General features: G+C 38.1%; 1 protein-coding gene across 1 annotated transcript in view; it reads right to left on the bottom strand.

Annotated features, from left to right (window-relative positions):
• Positions 1-567: 567 nt before the first annotated feature.
• LOC128661327 (uncharacterized) overlaps positions 568-25,475 on the bottom strand; it is a 132,426-nt gene continuing 107,518 nt past the window's right edge. The window contains exon 8 of the mRNA XM_053715595.1: positions 568-2,335. Within this exon, the coding sequence (XP_053571570.1) occupies positions 1,014-2,335 (1,322 nt within the window). The 3' untranslated portion in view covers positions 568-1,013. The remainder of the gene's footprint in view (positions 2,336-25,475) is intronic.

Here is a 25,475-nt window from a genome sequence, read left to right as displayed (position 1 = left end):
GTCCCCAGTAACGAATGACACCGCTATTTAGACTGTGGCATCTGGGGACTGAGAGCTTTCAAATGCTGCTGCTCCCCCAGGATCACCCCGAAACAGTCACCACTGGGTTCTGGGATTCTGTGGGACTATGGCTGCTATGGAGGCACCGGTCTGTCTGGAGGGGTGGGAATGGCGGGAAAATTGCGGGATTGTCCAGTGTATTAGCAATATGAGCTTTGTCTATGAAAGAAGTGTGTGTTTTCCAATAAAGTCTGTTCCTGTTTCATCTGAATGCTAGTATGTCTAGTTATTTGGGTGGGCTCCAGCTAAAACAACTTTCCTGGGCTACATAGCAGCCTGTTCCAGGCAGAGGAAGGACCCGTTTGGCGGAGCTGCCCAGTCGGGGTAGCCGGGATATCCGTCACAAGTATCCCCTCAGTAATTCCTCTGGTAAATAACATGTATAATGGTAACCATCTATTGCTATAAGAAAAGGTTTATCCACATGATGTGCACATTAAATATATCTCCCAGATGTCAATCATTTGAGACTGATGTTCTTTTTTTATATAATTTTGTAACACTCTATTCATATAAAGACTCCTTTATTCTGTAAATATAATTATTTTCTCCTCTATGTAAAACAAAAGTACAACTCCTAACACTGGCATATTAATAAACAACACTGGGGGTGCTTTGGTGGTGAATGGTTGTATAAACTGGTCAGTATGACGACAGAGTTGTATATTCCTGTGTGGTGTTTGGATTCTATCACATTGATATGAGAGAAACTGAGGTGCACATATATAGAGGAACAAAGCACAGCAGGAGAGAACTTCCAATCTGGGGCTTTTAGAACTGGGATTTAGAAAGTATTTTTTACAATAGGATCCTTTTTGATGCTTCCATTTAGAGTTTCTCCTCTTTAAGATAATTGTAAAAGGTTTGTACACTGCGTTTATAAAATTTATTTGTGTGTAAATATTTGCTGTTCTGTGATACCTGATTTCAATAAAAACCTTTTTTTCCACTTTCTAAACATGTGAAAGGTTTCTTCCCTTGTGAATCCTTTCATGAGTTTTCAAAGTACTCATATGTGTAAAACGTTTTCCACACTCTGTACATGTGAAAGGCTTTTCTCCTGTGTGACTCCTTTCATGATTTTTCAGAGTACTCTTTAGTGTAAAACTTTTTCCACACTCTGTACATGTGAACGGCTTTTCTCCTGTGTGAATACTTTCATGATATTTCAGACTACTCATTTGTATAAAACTTATTCCACACTCTGTACACGTGAAAGGCTTTTCTCCTGTGTGAATCCTTTCATGAGATTTCAAACTACTTATTTGTGTAAAACTTTTTCCACACTCTGTACATGTGAACGGCTTTTCTTCTGTGTGAATCCTTACATGAATTTTCAGAGTACTCTTTTCTGTAAAACTTTTTCCACACTCTCTACATGTGAAAGGCTTTTCTCCTGTGTGAATCCTTTCATGAGTTTTCAGAGTACTCTTTTCTGTAAAACTTTTTCCACACTCTGTACATGTGAAAGACTTTTCTCCTGTGTGAATCCTTTCATGAGTTTTCAGATGATGAATTCGTGTAAAACATTTGCTGCACTCAGTACATGTGAAAGGCTTTTCTCCTGTGTGAATCCTTTCATGCTTTTTCAGATTACTCTTTGCTGTAAATTTTTTTCCACACTCTGTACATGTGAAAGGCTTTTCTCCTGTGTGAATCCTTTCATGATTTTTCAGATCACTCTTTTGTGTAAAACGTTTTCCACACTCTGAACACGTGAAAGGCTTTTCTTCTTTGTGAATCCTTTCATGATATTTCAGACTACTCATTTGTATAAAACTTTTTCCACACTCTGTACATGTGAAAGGCTTTTTTCCTGTGTGACTCCTTTCATGAGTGTTCAGATCATTCATTTGTGTAAAACATTTGCCGCACTCAGTACATGTGTGTGGTTTCTCACCTGTGTGAATTTTGTAGTGTTCTAGTAGATGAGATTTCCATCTAAAGCTTTTCTCACACTCTGTACATTGAAAAGGTTTCTCCTTTATTTGAATAATTTGGCTAGACTGTAGACTTTTCCCTTCTTTAATATGTTTTGAAAACTCAGTAAGTGTGTGTGGTTTATCATCAGGGGTAATAATTTCACTAGATAAGGCATAAATGTTGTCCTCTTGTTTGATGACTAAATTACTCTCTGTACATAGTGATTGCAGACCAGTTCCGGTCAATTCACCATCTTCTCTAAATATCTGCTGTGATATCCCCAATGTTTGTGAATAGTCATTGGTGTCTAAGACTGTAGTGAAGGACAGATATGAACTATTGACGTGTTTGTCTACATGAAAAAAAATGGAAGAAAAATAAGAATGTTTATTCATTTATAATATAATACATTTAAATAAAAAAAGATTATGTTTTATACTCAAAAATATCTTCAGTTTTCTATTTTTAGATTTATTTACCTGTAAATCACAAATTAAAAAAGCATGACATAGAATGTAAACATTACTACATCATAGCAACCTAAATAACTGATGAAAAACATAATTTATGTAAGAACTTACCTGATAAATTCATTTCTTTCATATTGGCAAGAGTCCATGAGCTAGTGACGTATGGGATATACAATCCTACCAGGAGGGGCAAAGTTTCCCAAACCTCAAAATGCCTATAAATACACCCCTCACCACACCCACAATTCAGTTTAACAAATAGCCAAGTAGTGGGGTGATAAAGAAAGGAATAAAAAGCATCAACAAAGGAATTTGGAATAATTGTGCTTTATACAAAAAAAATCATAACCACCATAAAAAGGGTGGGCCTCATGAACTCTTGCCAATATGAAAGAAATGAATTTATCAGGTAAGTTCTTACAATTATGTTTTCTTTCATGTAATTGGCAAGAGTCCATGAGCTAGTGAGGTATGGGATATCAAATAACCAAGATGTGGAACTCTACGCAAGAGTCACTAGAGAGGGAGGGATAAAAATAAACAACAGCCAAATGCTGATAAAATAATCCACAACCCAAATATAAGTTATTCTTATGAAGAAAAAAACTTAAAACAGCAGCAGAAGAATCAAACTGAAACAGCTGCCTGAAGAACCTTTCTACCAAAAACTGCTTCAGAAGAAGCAAATACATCAAAACGGTAGAATTTAGTAAATGTATGCAAAGAGGACCAAGTCGCTGCTTTGCAAATCTAATCAACTGAAGCTTCATTCTTAAAAGCCCACAAAGTGGAGACTGACCTAGTAGAATGAGCTGTAATTCTCTGAGGCGGGGCTTGACCCGACTCCAAATAATCTGGATGAATCAAAAGCTTTAACCAAGAGGCCAAGGAAATAGCAGAGGCCTTCTGACCTTTCCTAGGACCAGAAAATATAACAAATAGACTAGAAGTCTTCCTGAAATCTTTAGTAGTTTCAACATAATATTTCAAAGCTCTTGCCACATCCAAAGAATGTAAGGATTTTTCCAAAGAATTCTTAGGATTAGGACACAAGGAAGGGACAACAATTTCTCTACTAATGTTGTTAGAATTCACAACCTTAGGTAAAAATTCAAATGAAGTCCGCAAAACTGCCTTATCCTGATGAAAAATCTGAAAAGGAGATTCACAAGAAAGAGCAGATAGCTCAGAAACTCTTCTAGCAGAAGAGATAGCCAAAAGGAACAACACTTTCCAAGAAAGTAGTTTAATATCCAAAGAATGTATAGGCTCAAAAGGAAGAGCCTGTAACACCTTCAAAACCAAATTAAGACTCCAAGGAGGAGAAATTGATTTAATCACAGGCTTAATACAAACTAAAGCATGTATAAAACAGTGAATATCCGGAAGATTAGCAATCTTTCTGTGAAATAAAACAGAAAGAGCAGAGATTTGTCCCTTCAAGGAACTTGCAGACAAACCCCTATCCAAACCATCCTGGAGAAACTGTAAAATTCTAGGAATTCTAAAAGAATGCCAAGAGAATTTATGAGAAGAACACCATGAAATGTAAGTCTTCCAAACTTGATAATAAATCTTCCTAGAGACAGATTTATGAGCTTGTAAACCTCTATGACTTAATACTAAGCGTTCAATTTCCATACCTTCAAATTTAATTATTTGAGATCCTGATGGAAAAACGGACCTTGAGACAGTATGTCCGGCCTTAACGGAAGTGGCCAAGGTTGGCAACTGGACATCCGAACAAGATCCACATACCAAAACCTGTGGGGCCATGCTGGAGCCACCAGCAACACAAATGATTGTTCCATGATGATCTTGGAGATCACTCTCGGAAGAAGAACTAGAGGCGGGAAGATATAAGCAGGATGATAACACCAAGGAAGTGTCAGCGAATCCATTGCTTCCACCTGAGAATCCCTGGACCTGGACAGGTATCTGGGAAGTTTCTTGTTTGGATGAGAAACCATCAGATCTATTTCTGGAAGACCCCACATCTGAACAATCTGAGAAAACACATCCGGATGGAGAGACCACTCCCCTGGATGTAAAGTCTGACGGCTGAGAAAATCTGCCTCCCAATTGTCTACACCTGGGATATGAACCGCAGAAATTAGACAAGAGCTGGATTCCGCCCAAACAAGTATCCGAGATACTTCTTTCATAGCTAGGGGACTGTGAGTCCCACCCTGATGATTGACATATGCCACCGTTGTGATATTGTCTGTCTGAAAACAAATGAACGGTTCTCTCTTGAACAGAGGCCAAAACTGAAGAGCTCTGAGAATTGCACAGAGTTCTAAAATATTGATTGGTAATCTCGCCTTTTGAGATTTCCAAACCCCTTGTGCTGTCAGAGATCCCCAGACAGCGCCCCAACCTGAAAGACTCACATCTGTTGTGATCAGAGTCCAGGTTGGCCGAAAAAAAGAGGCCCCTTAAACTAAACGCTGGTGATTTAACTACCACGTCAGAGAGTGTCGAACATTGGGATTTAAGGATATTAATTGTGATATCTTTGTATAATCCCGGCTGTTAGAGACAGCATGGACACTGAATCTATCTGGAAACTTAAAAAGGTGACCCTTGTCTGAGGAATCGAATAACTTTTTGGTAAATTGATCCTCCAACCAGGTTTTTGAAGAAACAACACAAGTTGATTCGTGTGAGATTCTGCAGAACGTAAAGACTGAGCTAGTACCAAGATATCGTCCAAATAAGGAAACACAGCAATACCCTGTTCTCTGATTACAGAGAGTAGGGCACCCAGAACCTTTGAAATGATTATTGGAGCTGTTGCTAGGCCAAATGGAAGAGCAACAAATTGGTAATGCTTGTCTAGAAAAGAGAATCTCAGGAACTGATAATGTTCTGGATGAATCAGAATATGAAGGTAAGCATCCTGCAAGTCTATTGTAGACATATGTCTTTGCTGAACAAAAGGCAGAATAGTCCTTATAGTGGCCATCTTGAAAGTTGGTACTCTTACATAACGATTCAAAATTTTCAGATCCAGAACTGGTCTGAATGAATTTTCTTTCTTTGGGACAATGAATAGATTTGAATAAAACCCCAGGCCTTGTTCCTGAAAAGGAACCGGCAAGATTACCCCTGAAACCTCCAGATCTGAAACACACTTCTGGAAAGCCTGAGCTTTTACTGGATTCACTGGGATGCGTGAGAGAAAAAAATCTTCTCACAGGAGGTCTTACTCTGAATCCTATTCAGTACCCCTGAGAGACAATGCTCTGAATCCATTGATTTTGGACAGAATTTATCCAAACATCCTTAAAAAACCTTAATCTGCCCCCTACCAGCTGTGCTGGAATGAGGGCCGCACCTTCATGCAGATTTAGGGGCTGATTTTGGTTTCTTGAAAGGCTTGGATTTATTCCAATTTGAGGAAGGCTTCCAATTGGACACAGATTCCTTGGGGGAAGGATTAGGTTTTTGTTCCTTATTTTGACAAATGGAACGAAAACAATTAGAAGCCTTAGATTTACCCTTAGGTTTTTTATCCTGAGGCAAAAAAACTCTTTTCCCCCCAGTAACAGTTGAAATAATAGAATCCAACTGAGAACCAAATAAATTATTACCTTGGAAAGAAAGAGATAGTAATCTAGACTTAGATGTCATATCAGCATTCCAAGATTTAAGCCATAAAGCTCTTCTAGCTAAAATAGCTAAAAACATGGATCTAACATCAATTTTGATAATATAAAAAAAGGGCATCACAAATAAAATGATTAGCATGTTGTAGTAAGCGAACAATGCTAGATATGTCAGAATCCAATTCTTGTTGTGCTAAATTCTCCAACCAAAAAGTTGAAGCAGCTGCAACATCAGCCAAAGTAATTGCAGACCTAAGAAGATGACCTGAATATAAATAGGCTTTCCTTAGATAAGATTCAAGCTTCCTATCCAAAGGATCTTTAAAGGAAGTCCTGTCTTCCATAGGAATAGTAGTTAGTTTAGCAAGAGTAGAAATAGCCCCATCAACCTTGTGGATCTTTTCCCAAAACTCTATTGCAATCGCTGGTAAAGGATACAATTTTTTAAACCTTGCAGAAGGATTAAAAGGAGTACCTGGCTTATTCCATTCCTTAGAAATCATGTCAGAAATAGCATCAGGAATAGGAAAAACCTCTGGAGTAACCACAGTAGGTTTAAAAACAGCATTTAAACGTTTACTAGTTTTAATATCAAGAGGACTAGCTTCCTCAATATCCAAAGTAATTAACACTTCTTTTAACAAAGAACGCATACACTCTATTTTAAATAAATAAGTAGATTTGTCAGTGTCAACGTCTGAGGAAGGATCTTCTGAATCAGATAGATCCTCATCAGAGGTGGATAATTCATTATGTTGTCGGTCATTTGAATGAGAAGTTTTAAAAGTACGCTTATTAGAAGGTGGAAATGCAGACAAAGCCTTCTGAATAGAATCAGTAACAAATTCTTTAAAATTCATAGGTATATCATGTACATTAGAAGTTGAAGGAACTGCAACCGGCAATGTTCTATTTCAGATGGACACTTTATCTACATGTAAACGTTTATCATGACAACTAATACAAATGACATTAGGAGATATAATCTCCACAATTTTACAACAAATGCACTTAGCTTTGGTAGAACCGATGTCATGCAGCAAAGTTCCAGCAGATAGTTCTGAGGCAGTATCAGATTGAGACATCTTGCAGAATGTAAAAGAAAAAACAAAATATAAAGCAAAATTATCAATTTCCTTATATGACAGTTTCAGGAATGGGAAAAAATACAAATAGCATAGCCCTCTGACATAGAAAAAGGCAAAAGGGAAAAGCAATGGGGCAATAAATAATGAAAAAAAGTTTGGCGCCAAGTATGACGCACAACGTAAATGAAAATTTCGGTTGGTGTCCGGAAATGACACACTCGTGCCACTAACGACGCAACCCTGTGTGAACCCATGCGTCAACTACGACACCGGAAATGACGAACTAGCGTCAACGGACATGCCTTTTCGTGCCAAAAATTCTTGCGCCAAGAATGACGCAATAAAGTGTAGCATTTCCCGTGAGCCTAAGACAGCCTGCAATTTAAAACAAGTAGTCAATTGAAAAAAAAGACTAAACCCCAGGTAAGAAAATATTTCTCAATATTAACTTTCCCAAATATGAAACTGACAATCTGCAAAAGGAAATACATGAACCTGACTCATGGCAAATATAAGTACAATACATATATTTAGAACTTTATATAAATGCATAAAGTGCCAAACCATAGCTGAGGTGTCTTAAGAAATAAAAACATACTTACCAAAGACACCCATCCACATATAGCAAGATAGCCAAACCAGTACTGAAACAGTTATCAGTAGAGGTAATGGTATATGAGAGTATATCGTCGATCTGAAAAGGGAGGTAGGAGATGAATCTCTACGACTGATAACAGAGAACCTATGAAATAGACCCCCATTAGGGAAATCATCGTATTCAATAAGTGATACTCCCTTGGGTGAGAACATGAAATCTTAATCATCACAGATAAATAATCAGTGTGAGATGTTTTGAGAGGGTAAGAAGCAGTGACCTTATGAAAATCTTTAGCTTTCGTCTGTTTTTGTTCTATTTATATAATGATATATGTGAAAAACTTTATTAGTTTAATAATACTCACTGTAAAATTAAGCACACAAATCAGTGGTGGTTCTGGGGTGGGGAACACTTCCAGCCACTTTCATGTTATCACAGTGATGCCTCGATATTGAGGCATCCTGCAATAACATTTTTTATCCATCCGATGCAGAGAGAGTCACTCTGTGGCCCTCTCTGCATCGTCCACCAATGGTCACAATCGTTGGTGGGTGGGAACAGTTGCAGGGAGGCGGGTGGGTGGCCATCAATGGGTGATGTGCATCAGAGGGGGCAGGATCATATGCACAGGGCGGGTGGGAATGCTACACTATGGTACAATTTTTTTAGGTTAGGTGGGAGAGAGGAGGGGGGAATTTTTATCTAAGGGATCTGGGAGGGGGGTTGGTTATTGAGGGGGGCGGCTACCCTACAGAAAAATATTAAAAAAAAAAAAAAAAACAAATTTTATGGCAAACTGGGTACTGGCAGACAGCTGTGGGGTGGGGGAGGGACAATTGTGGGGTGGGGGAGAGGGAAGAGAGCTGTTTGGGAAGGATCGGGTGGGGTGTGCAAGCTTCCTACAAGCTACCTAATTAACGTCTTTACTGCTGAGCATAAAATAAGTGTGGTGCGCAGCAGCATTTAGCAGCCTTCTAATGTCCAAAAAGCAACGCCAAAGCCATATATGTCTTCTATTTCTCAACAAAGGGGATCTCAGAGAAGCTTTTACAACCATTTGTGCCATAGTTGCACAAGCTGTTTGTAAATAATTTCAATGAGAAACCTTAAATTGTGAAAAATGTAATGTTTTTTTTTATTTCATTGCATTTGGCAGTGAAATGGTGGCCTATATCAATACTTTAGGTTGTCTACTACACTAAAGCTAAAACCATAATTTATGTAAGAACTTACCTGATAAATTAATTTATTTCATATTGGCAAGAGTCCATGAGCTAGTGATGTATGGGATATACAATTCTACCAGGAGGGGCAAAGTTTCCCAAACCTCAAAATGCCTATATATACACCCCTCACCATACCCACAATTCAGTTTAATGAATAGCCAAGTAGTGGGATGATAAAGAAAGGAGTAAAAAGCATCAAAAAAGGAACTGGAAATATAATTGTGCTTCATACAAAAAAATCATAACCACCATAAAAAGGGTAGGTTTCATGGACTCTTGCCAATATGAAAGAAATGAATTTATCAGGTAAGTTCTTACATAAATTATGTTTTCTTTCATGTAATTGGCAAGAGTCCATGAGCTACTGACATATGGGATAGTAATACCCAAGACGTGGGACTCCACAGAAGAGTCACTAGAGAGGGAGGGATAAAAATAATAACAGCCATTTTCCGGTGAAAAAATTAAATCCACACCCAAAAGAATATGTTTTTCTCATAAATGCAAAGAAAAAACTTAAAATATAAGCAGAGGAATCAAACTGAAACAGCTGCCTGAAGAACTTTTCTACCAAAAACTGTTTCCGAAGAGTCAAATACATCAAAACGGTAGAATATAGAAAATGTATGCAAAGAAGACCAAGTTGCTGCTTTGCAAATCTGATCAACTGAAGCTTCATTCTTAAAAGCCCACAAAGTGGAGACTGATCTAGTAGAATGAGCTGTGATTCTCTGAGGTGGAGACTGACCCGACTCCAAATAAGCCTGATGAATCAAAAGCTTTAACCAAGATGCCAAGGAGATGGCAGAAGCTTTCTGACCTGTCCTAGAACCAGAAAAGACAACAAATAGACTAGAAGTCTTCCTGAAATCTTTAGTAGCTTCAACATAATATTTCAAAGCTCTTACAACATCCAGAGAATGTAAGGATCTCTCAAAAGAATTCTTAGGATTAAGACACAAAGAGGGGACAACAATTTCCCTATTAATGTTGTTAGAATTCACAACCTTAGGTAGAAATTTAAATGAAGTCCGTAAAACAACCTTATCCTGATGAAAAATCAGAAAAGGAGACTTACAAGAAAGAGCAGTTAATTCTGAAACTCTTCTAGCAGAAGAGATCGCCAAAAGGAGCAACACTTTCCAAAAAAGTAGTTTAATATCCAAGGAATGCATAGGCTCAAAAGGAGGAGCCTGTAAAGCCTTCAAAACCAAATTAAGACTCCAAGGAGGAGAGATTGATTTAATGACAGGCTAGATACGGACCAAAGCCTGTACAAAACAGTGAATATCGGGAAGCTTAGCAATCTTTCTTTGAAACAAAATAGAAAGAGCAGATATTTGTCCCTTCAAGGAACTTGCAGACAAACCTTTATCCAGACCATCCTGAAGAAACTGTAAAATTCTAGGAATTCTAAAAGAATGCCAGGAGAATTTATGAGAAGAACACCATGAAATATAAGTCTTCCAGACTCAATAATAAATCTTCCTAGTGACAGATTTACGAGCCTGTAACATAGTATTAATCACTGAGTTAGAGAAACCTTTATGACTAAGCACTAAGTGTTCAATTTCCATACCTTCAAATTTAATGATTTGAGATCCTGATGGAAAAATGGCCTTTGAGACAGAAGGTCTGGTCTTAAAGGAAGTGGCCAAGGTTGGCAACTGGACATCCGTACAAGATCCGCATAACAGAACCTGTGAGGCCATGCTGGTGCTACCAGAAATACAAAAGATCATTCCATAATGATCTTGGAGATCACTCTTGGAAGGAGAACTAGAGGCGGAAAGATATAAACAGGTTGGTAAAATCAAGCAACTGCTAACGCATCCACCGACTCTGCCTGAGGATCCCTGGACAGGTACCTGGGAAGTTTCTTGTTTAGATGTGAAGCCATCAGATCTATTTCTGGAAGACCCCACATTTGAACAATCTGAAAAAAACACATCTGGATGGGGTGACCACTCCCCCGGATATAAAGTCTGACGTCTGAGATAATATGCTTCCCAATTGTCTACACCTGGGATATGAACCGCAGAAATTAGACAAGAGCTGGATTCCAAGTATCCAAGATACTTCTTTCATAGCTAGGGGACTGTGAGTCCCACCCTGATGATTGACATATGCCACAGTTGTGATATTGTCTGTCTGAAAACAAATGAACGGTTCTCTCTTCAACAGAGGCCAAACCTGAAGAGCCCTGAAAATAGCACAGAGTTCTAAAATATTGATTGGTAACATCGCCTTTAGAGATTTCCAAACCCCTTGTGCTGTCAGTGATTCCCAGACAGCGCCCCAACCTGAAAGACTTGCATCTGTTGTGATCACAGTCCAGGTTGGACAAACAAAAGAAGCCCCTTGAACTATACAATGGTGATCTAACCACCAAGTCAGAGAGAGTCGAACATTGGGATTTAAGGATATTAATTGTGATATATTTGTATAATCCCTGCACCTTTGATTCAGCATACAAAGCTGGAGAGGTCTCATTTGAAAACGAGCAAAGGGGATAGCATCCAATGCTGCAGTCATGAGACCTAAAACTTCCATGCCCATAGCTACTGAAGGGAATGATTGAGAATGAAGGTTCTGACAAGCTGAAACTAATTTTATTCGTCTCTTGTCTCTTAGAGTCATGGACACTGAATCAATCTGGAAACCTAAGGAATCAAGGAGCTCTTTGGTAAAATGATCCTCCAACTAAGTCTTTGAAGAAACAACACTAGTTGATTAGTGTGAGATTCGGCAGAATGTAAAGCCTGAACTAGTACCAAGATATCGTCCAAATAAGGAAACACCGCCATACTCTGTTCTGATTTCAGAGAGTAGAGAACTGAGAACCTTTGTAAAAATTCTTGGAGCTGTCGCTAGGCCAAATGGAAGAGCGACAAATTGGTAATGCTTGTCTTGAAAAGAGAATCTCAGAAACTGATAATGGTCTGGATGAATCGGAATATGAAGATATGCATCCTGTAAGTCTATCATGGACATATATAGTCATATAATAACCTTGCTGAACAAACGGCAGAATAGTCCTTATAGCCACCATTTTAAAAGTTGGAACTCTTACAAAACGATTCAAAATTTTCAGATTCAGAACTGGCCTGAATGATTTTTCTTTCTTTCGGACAATAAATAGTTTTGAATAATACCCCAGACCCTGTTCCTGAAACAGAACTCGTACAATTACCCCTGAAAGCTCCAAATCTGAAACACACTTCAGAAAAGCCTGAGTCTTCACTGGATTTGTTGGGATGTGTGAGAGAAAAAATCTTTTCACAGGAGGTCTTACTCTGAATCCTATTAAATACCCTTGAGAGACAATACTCTAAATCCATTGATTTTGGACAGTATCTGCCCAAATGCTTTGGAAAAATCTTAATCTGTCCCCCACCAGCTGAAATGGAATGAGGGCCACACCTTCATGCAGACTTGGGGGCTGGCTTTGGTTTCTTAAATGGCTTGGATTTATTCCAACTCGAAGAAGGTTTCCAATTGGAACCAGATTCTTTCGGGGAAGGAATGGGTTTCTGTTCCTTATTTTGTCGAAAGGAACGAAAATGGTTAGAAGCTTTAGATTTACCCTTAAGTCTTTTATCCTGAAGCAAAAAACTCCCTTCCCCAAAGTGACAGTTGAAATAATCTAATCCAACTAAGAACCAAATAAATTATTACCTTGGAAAGAAAGAGATAGGAATCTAAACTTACATACCATGTCAGCATTCCTATATTTGAGCCACAAAGCTCTTCTAGCTAAAATAGCTAAAGACATAGATTTAACTTCAATTTTGATGATATCAAAAATGGCATCACAGATAAAATGATTAGCATGTTGAAGCAAGCAAACAATGCTAGACAAATCAGGATCCATTTCCTGTTGCGCTAAACTTTCCAACCAAAAATTTGATACAGCTACAACATCAGCCATAGAAATGGCAGGCCTGAGAAGATAGCCAGAATATAAATAAGTTTTCCTTAGATAAGATTCAAGTTTCCTATCTAAAGTGTCCTTAAAGGAAGTACTATCTTTCATAGGAAGAGTAGTAAGTTTAGCAAGAGTAGAAATAGCCGCATCAACTTTTGGGATCTTTTCCCAAAACTCCAACCTAACTGCTGGCCAAGGATACAATATTTTAAACCTTGAAGAAGGAATAAAAGAAGTACCAGGCCTATTCCATTCCTTTGAAATCATATCAGAAATAGCATCAGGAACTGGAAAAACCTCAGGAGTAACCACATGAGGTTTATAAACAGAATTTAAACGCTTACTAGTTTTACTATCAAGAGGACTAGTTTCCTCAATATCCATATTAATCAACACTTCTTTTAACAAGGAAGGAATATATTCCATTTTAAATAGATAAGTATATTTGTCAGTGTCAATATTTATGGTAGGATCTTCTGAATCAGATAGATCCTCATCAGAGGAGGATAATTCAGTATGTTGTCGGTCATTTGAAATTTCATCAACTTTATGAGAAGTTTTAAAAGACCTTTTATGTTTATTAGAAGGCGGAATGGCAGACAAAGCCTTCTGAATCACATCAGCAAAAAAAATCTTTTATATTCACAGGGATATCATGTACATTAGATGTTGAAGGAACAACTTGCATAGTACTAGAACTGATGGATACATTCTCTGCATGTAAAAGCTTATCATGACAACTATTACATACCACAGCTGGAGATATAATCTCCACAAGTTTACAACAGATACACTTAGTTTTGGTAGAACTGTTATCAGGCAGCAGGGTTCCAACAGTGGTTTGTAAGACAGGATCAGATTGAGGCATCTTGCAAATGTAAGAGAAAAAAACAACATATGAAGCAGAATTATCAATTTCCTTATATGGCAGTTTCAGGGGAAAAAATGCAAACAGCATAGCCCTCTGAGCATAAAAAAGGGCAAGAGGCATATAGGAAGTGGGGTTTAAATAATTAAATTATTTGGCGCCAAGTATGACGCACAACGCAAAACAACATTTTTTGGAGCTAACAACATCTGGAAATGACGCATTTGCCTCACTGCAGACGCAACCTAGTGCAAAGAAACTCAGCGTCAACAAGGACGCCGGAAATGACAAATTTGCGTCACCGGACTACCTTCACACCAAAGATGATGCAATAAATATCAGCATTTTGCAACCTCTCAAGCCTAATTTTGCCCGTGAAATTTAAGGAAAAAGCAGTCAATTCGAAAAAAAGACTATACCCCAGGTAAGAAAAATATTTTCCTAATTATGTTTTTTCCCATTTTTGAAACTGATAGTCTGCGAAAGGAAATATACATAAACCTGACTCATGGCAAATATAAGTACAATACATATAATTAGAACTTTATATTAAATACATAAAGTGCCAAACCATAGTTGAGAGTGTCTTAAGTAATGAAAACATACTTACCGAAAGACACCCATCCAAATATAGCCAAACCAGTACTGAAACAGTAACAGTAGAGTTAATGGAATATGAGAGTATATCGTCAATCTGAAAAGGGAGGTAGGAGATGAATCTCTACGACCGATAACAGAGAACCTTTGAAAAGATTTCCCATGAGGAAAACCATAAAATCAATAGGCGAAACTCTCTTCACATCCCTCTGACATTCACTATACTCTGAGAGGAAACGGGCTTCAAAATGCTGAGAAGTGCATATCACAGAAGAAAATAAAGCACAAACTTACTTCACCACCTCCATAGGGAGGCAAAGTTTGTAAAACTGAATTGTGGGTGTGGTGAGGGGTGTTATATAGGCATTTTGAGGTTTGGGAAACTTTACCCCTCCTGGTAGGATTGTATATCCCATACATCACTAGCTCATGGACTCTTGTCAATTGCATGAAAGAAATTAACAAGCTCCCTAATTAACCTCTTCACTGCTGGGTATAATAGACGTGTGGTGCTCAGCGGCATTTAGCGGCCTTCTAATTACCAAAAAACAACGCCAAAGCCATTTGTCTGCTATTCCTGAACAAAGGGGATCCCAGAGAAGCTTTTACAACAATTTGTGAAATAATTGAGCAAGCTGTTTGTAAATTTCAGTGAGAAACCTAAAATTGTGAAAAAATTTACTTTTTTTTATTTGATCGCATTTGGCGGTGAAATGGTGGCCTAGATCAATACTTTTGGGTTGTCTACTACACTACGCTATAGCTGTTTGTAAATAATTTCAGTGAGAAACCTAAAGTTTGTGAAAGAGTGAACTATTTTTTTTATTTGATCGCATTTGGTGGTGAAATGGTGGCATGAAATATACCAAAATGGGCCTAAATCAATACTTCGGGTTGTCTTCTAAAAAATATATATATATATATATATATATATATATACATGACAAGGAATATTCAGGGATTCCTGACAGATATCAGTGTTCCAATGTAACTATCGCTAATTTAGCAAAAAAATTATTTGGAAATATCAAAGTGCTACTTGTACTTATTGCCCTATAACTTGCAAAAAAAGCAAAAAAACATGTAAACATTGGGTATTTCTAAACTCAGGACAAAATTTAAAAACTATTTAGCATGGGTGTTTCTTGGTGGTTGTAGATGTGTAAATTATGTGATATGATGAAAATAATGGTATCTTTCGAACGTCCATTTAATGGCGAGAAAAAAGATATATAATATGTGCGGGTAGTGGGTATAGTAAATGAGTAAGAGGAAAATTACACAAACACTGCAGAAATGTACAAATAGCCCTGGTCCCAAACGGTCAGAAAATGGAAAAGGTCTGTGGTCCTTAAGGGGTTAAAGTCAGCATAATATCTATTTTACTCACCTAACACATATGAGTTCATGATGATAACAGGCTCCAATGTCTGTGCTCATGAAGAAGGTTCCCTTATTCACTCCAGTTACATCAATACCTGATATCTCTCAGTGCTCTGGCCGTGTCTGTAAAAAGTATATTAAATGGTTTAAAGAGATAATAAATAATGGTTCTGATTAACTGTACGTATGGTATAATTAAAGGGACAAGTGAGTCAAAAAAAGTTTCATGATTCAAATAGGGCATGTCATTTTAAACAACTTTCCAATTTACTTTTATCACCAATTTTGCTTTGTTCTCTTGGTATTCTTAGTTGAAAGCTAAACCTAGGAGGTTCATATGCTAATTTCTTAGACCTTGAAGGCCGCCTCTAATCTGAAAGCATTTTGACAGTTTTTCACCAATAGAGGGCATTAGTTCATGTGTTTCCCATAGATAACATTGAGCTCACGCACATGAATTTACAGAGGAGTGAGCACTGATTGGCTAAAATGCAAGTCTGTCAAATGGACTGAAATAAGGGGGCAGTCTGCAGAGGCTTAGATAAAAGGTAATAACAGAGGTAAAACGTATTATTATAACTGTGTTGGTTGTGCTAAACTGGGGAATGGGTAATAAAGGGATTATCTATCTTTTTAAACAACAAAGAATTCTGGTGTTTACTCTCCCTTTAAAGGCACACATAACAATTCATGTGATACAGATCAGCTGATTAGGTTATTACATATGTGCTATTGATTCAGCACAAGTATTTAGTACAGTTATCTCGGTGTGTGTTATAATTGCCCTTTAAATATGAATCTTCCCAGATCTATACAACATAATGGTAGAAAATCTATTTAAGTGGGGCCCTATCACAACTTTACAAATATATTATAATCTTTATTTTCTATCATTTATATGAAACAATATTTTCTCCTGAAATAAATGTTAAATATCAGTTGTTTAAATATAAGTTAAATTGCATACTGCAGTATTGGTATTGTACTTCCTACTAATTCTCACTGTCAGACATTTTGTCATGTGCTCCACCCCCAGTCTTTTAACTTCTCTTGGTCAATACTGAGTTGTCTTAAATCACGTGTGGGAGAGATAGGCACTAAAATATTAATTTCAATTGTTATCTTGAATAGAGTTAAGAAAATAAAGAATTTGTGTTTACATAGAGTGATAATAAAATGAGATGTTCTTTTGGCAAATTCAGTCCATTTAAAATGACCATAAAATATAGAATTACAAAACCACAGATGCATAATAAAAATACAATGCAATAAAACTTACTATGAATTTAAAAAGAGCAATAGATTGTTTTCTGATAAATGTAGCTCTGCACCTGTACCATGTGACAGCTATCAGCCAATAACAGACTCATATTGTTATATAATGTGAACTCTTGCATATGCTAAGTAGGAGCCGGAGCCTCAGGTCATTTAAAAGGCTGTGTACAATTTAATAATGACAATAAATTACAAACAGCAAACAGTTATTTTACATAAAAATAAAGCTAAAGGTGAAATTTCCCATACACTTTATACTATTTTATACACCGGTAAAACAAGTCATTAGAAACACATTAAAGGGACAGCAAAGTCACAATTACACTTTTATTATTCAAATTTAAACAACTTTCTAATTTCCTTCTATTATCAAATCTGCTTTATTCCCTTGGGGACCTTTGTGACAAAGCTTATAATGCACTATGGTGCGCTAGCTGCTGATAAGTGGCACATACAAGCCTCTTGTCATTGGCTCACCTTATCAGCTCAGCTAGCTCCCAGTAGTGCATTGCTGCTGCTTCAATAAAGGATATCTAGAGAATGAAGCAAATATCATAATAGAAGTCAGTTGGAAAGTTGTTAAAAATTATATGTTCTAATTAAATAATGAAAAACCATTTGGGGTTTCTTGTTATTTTAAGGGGAAACCAAATGTACAAGACACAGTCCCTTTAAGTCTGTGATCATGTGACATAAACAGCAGCAGCTGAAGGTGCAGAATACACTTACTAAGGTCTTTACTAACAACAAGAATCAGTCACAGATCAGTGGGATAAACGTTCTGATGATAAACAGGTGCAGCTAATAGAAATAAGAAATGTATTATAAAATAACCTCATTAGAAATAAAATAATATGCAGATCACAAGATATTTATGATTAGATCAGTATATGTGATGAGACTGATACAACAGGGCCATAAGCTGAGTGATATTTATTACTGGAGCAAATAGCAGCTTCAGACTAATATTAAATGAAAATGGTTTATCTGGGCTCTACCGTTATATAGTTATAAACCTATAGGGAAATACAGGATTCTGGTTGGCTGATACTTAAGAATCTGTTGCTCATTGGATAAAAGGAACAACCCCACAAATGTATTATTGGACACAGTTCCTCAAGCTTCAAATATGGTTTGGTTCTGCTACAATCATTATGAATTAAATTAGGCTTTTTAAATGAAAGAACTTAATGTTAAATTCATTAACACAGCATGAAAAATATAGAAAACAAATTAAATAAGTACAGTTGAGTTTTTTTTATATAAACTCAGTTTCTTATATGAAGTGAAATATTTTATCTTTATTATAACAAAATACAGAACAATATTTTCTCATCATTATATAAAACACAACAGTGTGAGGCTGTTAATAAAGATTGATGTCAGGGTTTGCATATTACCGTTTAGCAGAAGCTCTGTAAGTATGAAGTCTCTCTGGTTCCTCCTGTGATATCACTGAGTGTCACACAGATATTTATACTAATGTGGGAGTGTCACCTTTCTCTGTGTGACTCACATGAGTACAACTTGTCAGTTGGGAGACAATGAGAGGGTCACACCTGGACTTTTGTTCTCATATAGATGTCTATTGTCCCCTCTGGTGTCACATGAATACAGAGTCCCTGCCTCTCCCTCAGGGTGTGATTATCATATGGATAAGTAAGGAGGAAACAAACTGTTTATTTAAATGTGAGAGATGTTTTTGTTGTGTCCTAAAATATCTCAGGATACAGCATTATATTATGTTTTTATTGATGGAAATTGTTATTTTAACAGAACTTAGTTGCAAACAGATGTATAATATTAACATTTTATTAGATACATGTGAGATACAATGCTGAGTATTTCAATATTAATAATGTAACCCTATTATTGTTTGGTCACTAACTGTATAATCTAATGTTTCTTTTTCTAATCTTTCTGGCATAAATTATATTTCTTCTGACTATTTTATTCTACACATATAAATTGCTGTACTCTACAACTGAGTTTTTGTAATTAGTCACTGTTACTTTTTGTATTTAAAAGAAGCCCGCAGCAGATATATAACATTTATTTCCATACATATAATATATACTTACATACAGGTACACAAACCATTTTGCTCTAACTTTTTTTTAATATAAATCCAAACTTTGGAAAAGCCTAAAATTAAATATTTTACACTAATTTCTAAAGTAACAGACCTACAGATTTGAATGTTTGTTATAAATTGCTTCATCTATTACTTTTTTATTTTTAAAAATAAGAAAATACTAGTAAAAAAAAAAAATGTAAAATGTTAAATGACTGTAAAGCTGCATATAATAAAATTAAACTTTTAGCGCCATTATTGCCTTGTATTCCGTCCAGCCGGCACTGGGCTTTAGCGCCGTTAGGACAGAATCAACATCATAGCCGTTTGGCTGTCCTGAAGCCAACAGCGCTTTCTGGATGTGATCGGGGTCTTGTGAGCTTGACTAGCTTCATAGGGACGCCCCCTTACCCAACCCATAATTTAAATCTTGCGACCGCGTGCACGATCGCAGGATTTCAATTTGTCTAAATCGGAACGTTGTTCCGATGTAGACATTATGACCCTGTCATGAAAGGGTTAAAAGTTTTAGCTTTATATTTTTTAATGTATAAATATTATTACCTCTTAAAAACATAATTTATGCTTACCTGATAAATTTATTTCTCTTGTGGTGTATCCAGTCCACGGATCATCCATTACTTGTGGGATATTCTCATTCCCAACAGGAAGCTGCAAGAGGATCACCCACAGCAGAGCTGTCTATATAGCTCCTCCCCCAACTGCCACCTCCAGTCATTCGACCGAAGACAAGCAAGAGAAAGGAGAAACCATAGGGTGCAGTGGTTACTGTAGTTTAAAAATAAAATATACCTGCCTTAAAATGACAGGGCGGGCCGTGGACTGGATACACCACAAGAGAAATAAATTTATCAGGTAAGCATAAATTATGTTTTCTCTTGTAAGGTGTATCCAGTCCACGGATCATCCATTACTTGTGGGATACCAATACCAAAGCTAAAGTACACGGATGAAGGGAGGGACAAGGCAGGAACTTAAACGGAAGTTACCACTGCCTCTCCCAAAAATAGCCTCCGAAGAAGCAATAGTATCAAATTTATAGAACTTTGAAAAAGTAAGAAGCGAAGACCAAGTCGCTGCCTTGCAAATCTGTTCAACAGAAGCCTCATTTTTAAAAGCCCATGTGGAAGCCACAGCTCTAGTAGAATGAGCTGTAATCCTTTCAGGAGGCTGCTGGCCAGCAGTCTCATAAGCTAAGCGTATTATACTTCTTAGCCAAAGCGAAAGAGAAGTTGCCGAAGCCTTTTGGCTTTTCCTCTGTCTAGAGTAGACAACAAACAAAGCAGATGTTTGAAGAACATTTTTAGTAGCTTGTAAATAATACTTTAAAGCACGAACCACGTCAAGATTGTGTAATAGACGTTCCTTCTTTGAAGAAGGATTAGGACACAATGACGGAACAACAATCTCCTGATTGATATTCTTATTAGATACCACCTTAGGTAAAAACCCAGGTTTGGTACGCAAAACTACCTTATCTGCATGGAAGATCAGATAAGGGGAATCACATTGTAAGGCAGATAACTCGGAAACTCTATGAGCCGAGGAAATAGCTACCAAAAATAGAACTTTCCAAGATAAAAGCTTGATATCTATGGAATGATGAGGTTCAAACGGAACCCCTTGAAGAACTTTAAGAACCAAATTTAAACTCCATGGCGGAGCAACTGGTTTAAACACAGGCTTGATTCTAACTAAAGCCTGACAAAATGGAACATCCGACGCTTGTGCAAAAGAATAGACAGAGCAGAAATCTGTCCCTTTAAGGAACTAGCTGACAATCCTTTTTCCAATCCTTCTTGGAGAAAAGATAATATCCTGGGAATCCTGACTTTACTCCATGAGTAACCCTTGGATTCACACCAATAAAGATATTTACGCCATATCTTATGATAGATTTTCCTGGTGACAGGCTTTCGTGCCTGAATTAACCCCTTAAGGACCAGCGACGTACCCTGTATGTCACTGGCCTTTTTTTGGGACTTGATTGTTTTATAGCGTGGTCTTGCCACCAGCGTTGAGACTGTTCTATTCCACAAAGCCTGCTGGAGGGAGGGCATTAATAACGTGTTCATGCTAGACTTGTGCTATTATGTCCGGAAAAAACCCTTAACGACCAGTGACATACAGGGTACATTGTGGTCATTAAGGGGTTAAGGTATAAATGACTGACTCGGAGAAGCCACGCTTTAATAAAATCAAGCGTTCAATCTCCAGGCAGTCAGTCTCAGAGAAATTAGATTTGGATAGTTGAAAGGACCCTGAAGTAGAAGGTCCTGTCTCAGAGGCAGAGTCCATGGTGGAAAGGATGACATGTCCACCAGATCTGCATACCAAGTCCTGCGTGGTCACGCAGACGCTATCAAGATCACCGATGCTCTCTCCTGCTTGATCTTGGCAATCAGACGAGGGAGCAGAGGAAATGGTGGAAACACATAAGCCAGGTTGAAGGACCAAGGCGCTGCTAGAGCATCTATCAGCGTCGCCTTGGGATCCCTGGACCTGGATCCGTAACAAGGAAGTTTGGCGTTCTGACGAGATGCCATGAGATCCAGTTCTGGTTTGCCCCAACGATGAATCAATTGTGCAAACACCTCCGGATGAAGTTCCCACTCCCCCGGATGAAAAGTCTATCGACTTAGAAAATCCGCCTCCCAGTTCTCTACTCCTGGGATATGGATAGCTGATAGGTGGCAAGAGTGAATCTCTCCCCAACCAATTATCTTTGAGACTTCCAACATCGCTAGGGAACTCCTTGTTCCCCCTTGATGGTTGATGTAAGCCACAGTCGTGATGTTGTCCGACTGAAATCTGATGAACCTCATTGTCGCTAGCTGAGGCCAAGCCTGAAGAGCATTGAATATCGCTCTTAGTTCCAGAATGTTTATCGGAAGGAGTGTCTCCTCCTGAGTCCACGATCCCTGAGCCTTCAGGGAGTTCCAGACTGCCCCCCAGCCTAGAAGGCTGGCATCTGTCGTTACAATAGTCCAATCTGGCCTGCGAAAGGTCATACCTTTGGACAGATGGACCCGAGATAGCCACCAGAGAAGAGAATCCCTGGTCTCTTGATCCAGATTTAGTAGAGGGGACAAATCTGTGTAATCCCCATTCCACTGACTGAGCATGCAGAGTTGCAGTGGTCTGAGATGTAGGCGGGCAAACGGCACTATGTCCATTGCCGCTACCATTAAGCCGATTACTTCCATACACTGAGCCACCGAAGGGCGAGAAGTTGAATAAAGAACACGGCAGGAATTTAGAAGTTTTGATAACCTGGTCTCTGTCAGGTAAATCTTCATTTCTACAGAATCTATGAGAGTTCCCAGAAAGGAAACTCTTGTGAGAGGGGATAGAGAACTCTTTTCTTCGTTCACTTTCCACCCATGCGACCTCAGAAATGCCAGAACTATGTCCGTATGAGACTTGGCAATTTGGAAATTTGACGCCTGTATCAGAATGTCGTCTAAATAAGGGGCCACTTCTATGCCCCGCGGCCTTAGGACCGCCAGAAGTGACCCCAGAACCTTCGTAAAGATTCTTGGGGCTGTAGCTAAGCCAAAGGGAAGAGCTACAAACTGGTAATGCCTATCTAGGAAGGCAAACCTGAGAAACCGATGATGATCTTTGTGTATCGCAATGTGAAGATAAGCATCCTTTAAATCCACTGTAGTCTGTTAGACCTATCCTGAGGAAGGGCATGACCTTTTCCTCCAGTGATATCAGAATTGATCTCCTTTAAACCAGGCCCGAATAGGGTCTGCCCCTTGAAGGGAATATTAAGAAGCTTAGACTTTGAAGTAACGTCAGCTAACCATGATTTAAGCCATAGCGCCCTACGAGCCTGAATAGCAAAACCAGAATTCTTAGCCGTTAGTTTAGTCAAATGAACAATGGCATCAGAAACAAAAGAATTGGCTAGCTTAAGTGCTCTAAGCTTGTCAAGTATATCGTCCAATGGGGTCTCTACCTGTAAAGCCTCTTCCAGAGACTCAAACCAGAATGCCGCAGCAGCAGTGACTGGGGCAATGCATGCAAGGGGCTGTAGAATAAAACCTTGTTGAATAAACATTTTCTTAAGGTAACCCTCTAACTTTTTATCCATTGGATCTAAGAAAGCACAACTGTCCTCGACAGGGATAGTAGTACGCTTAGCTAGGGTAGAAACTGCTCCCTCCACCATAGGGACCGTTTGCCATAAGTCCTGTGTGGCGGCATCTATTGGAAACATTTTCTTAAAAATAGGAGGGGGAGACAACAGCACACCTGGTCTATCCCATTCCTTAGTAATAATTTCTGAAAACCTTTTAGGTATTGGAAAAACATCAGTGTAAACAGGCACTGCATAGTATTTATCCAATCTGCACAATTTCTCTGGCACTGCAATTGTATCACAGTCATTCAGAGCAGCTAAAACCTCCCTGAGCAACACGCGGAGGTGTTCAAGCTTAAATTTAAATGTTGACATATCAGAATCAGGTTGAATCCTCTTCCCTGAGTCAGAAAAATCACCCACAGAAAGAAGCTCTCCTTCCTCAGCTTCTGCATATTGTGAGGTGGTATCAGACATAGCTACTAAAGCGTCAGGGTGCTCTGTATTTCTTCTAATTCCAGAGCTGTCTCGCTTTCCTCGTAACCCAGGTAGTCTGGATAATACCGCTGACAGTGTATTATCCATGACTGCTGCCATGTCTTGTAAAGTAAACGCCATGGGCGCGCTAGATGTACTTGGCGCCTCTTGAGCGTGAGTCCCTTGAGCGGGATTCAAAGGTTCTGACACGTGGGACGAGTTAGTCGGCATAACTTCCCCCTCGTCAGATTCCTCTGGTGATACATTTTTTAAAGACAGAATATGGTCTTTATTACTTAAAGTTAAATCAGTACATTTGGTACACATTCTAAGAGGGGGTTCCACCATGGCTTCTAAACATAATGAACAAGGAGTTTCCTCTATGTCAGACATGTTTAAACAGACTAGCAATGAGACCAGCAAGCTTGGAAAACACTTTAAAGCAAGCTAACAAGCAAAAAATAAAAACGGTACTGTGCCTTTAAGAAAAATAAAAAAGGTCAGAATTTGAAAAACAGTGAAAAAAAGCAGTAAATCAAACGACATTTTTACAGTGTGTATAATAAGCTAACAGAGTATTGCACCCACTTGCAAATGGATGATTAACCCCTTAGTGTAAAAAACGGATCAAAAAAACGAAATAGGCGTTTTTTAACAGTCACAACAAACTGCCACAGCTCTGCTGTGGCCCTACCTTGCCATACAAACGACTTTGGAAAGCCTAAAACCCCTTCAGAGAGGTCCTATAGCATTCAGGGGACTCCTTCAGGGAAGCTGGATGTCTCAGTCTGCAAAAGTTAATGCGCACTTAGGCGCAAAATTAGGCCCCTCCCACTCATGTCTACACAGTGAGAGGCCTAACAAAACTATTTCTAGGCAAATTTAAGCCAGCCATGTGGAAAAACTGGGCCCCAATAAAGTTTTATCACCAAAAAACATATAAACAACGTTTAAACACTTCCAGCAAACGTTTTATATGTCAGGATTTGAAAAATAATAAGAGTATTACCTCTAACAGTAAGCATGATACTAGTCGCTATTAAATCACTGTAATCAGGCTTACCTTAAATAAATCTGGTATCAACAGCATTTTCTAGCATTTATATTCCTCTAGAAAAATTTTTACTGCACATACCTCATAGCAGGATAACCTGCACGCCATTCCCCAGCTGAAGTTACCTCTCTCTTCAGTTATGTGTGAGAACAGTTACAACCTGCTAAGATCATTAGAGACCACAGGCAGATTCTTCTTCTATTTTCTGCATGGGACCAAAATAGTACAACTCCGGTACCATTTAAAAATAACAAACTTTTGAATTGAAGAAAAAATAACTACATTTCACCACATCTCTCTAACTGCTTCCATGCTTGTCGAGAGCTGCAAGAGAATGACTGGAGGTGGCAGTTGGGGGAGGAGCTATATAGACAGCTCTGCTGTGGGTGATCCTCTTGCAGCTTCCTGTTGGGAATGAGAATATCCCACAAGTAATGGATGATCCGTGGACTGGATACACCTTACAAGAGAAACACACAATATTTTACATCTAAAAAGTTACCTTACATGGATCTCCAATATAATGTTATTCAATTGTTTTTACAGTCACTGATTTCCTCTAAATGTTACCAGACTCAGTATTTTCAGATTGCTAAGTCCCCTAATAAAAATAAACATAGATTTTCACTGAAATCAAATAGAATCTGCATGTAACACATTTTATCTAAATCTGGGCACCTTTCACTGCTACGCCAGTCAAGAACAGATGTTTTTTTTTAAATTAGAAAACAA

The sequence above is a fragment of the Bombina bombina genome, chromosome 5 (assembly GCF_027579735.1).
Source record: "Bombina bombina isolate aBomBom1 chromosome 5, aBomBom1.pri, whole genome shotgun sequence".
Lineage (NCBI taxonomy): Eukaryota > Metazoa > Chordata > Amphibia > Anura > Bombinatoridae > Bombina > Bombina bombina.
Note: the sequence above shows the minus strand (reverse complement) of the source record. Positions and strands in the feature narration are given on the sequence as shown.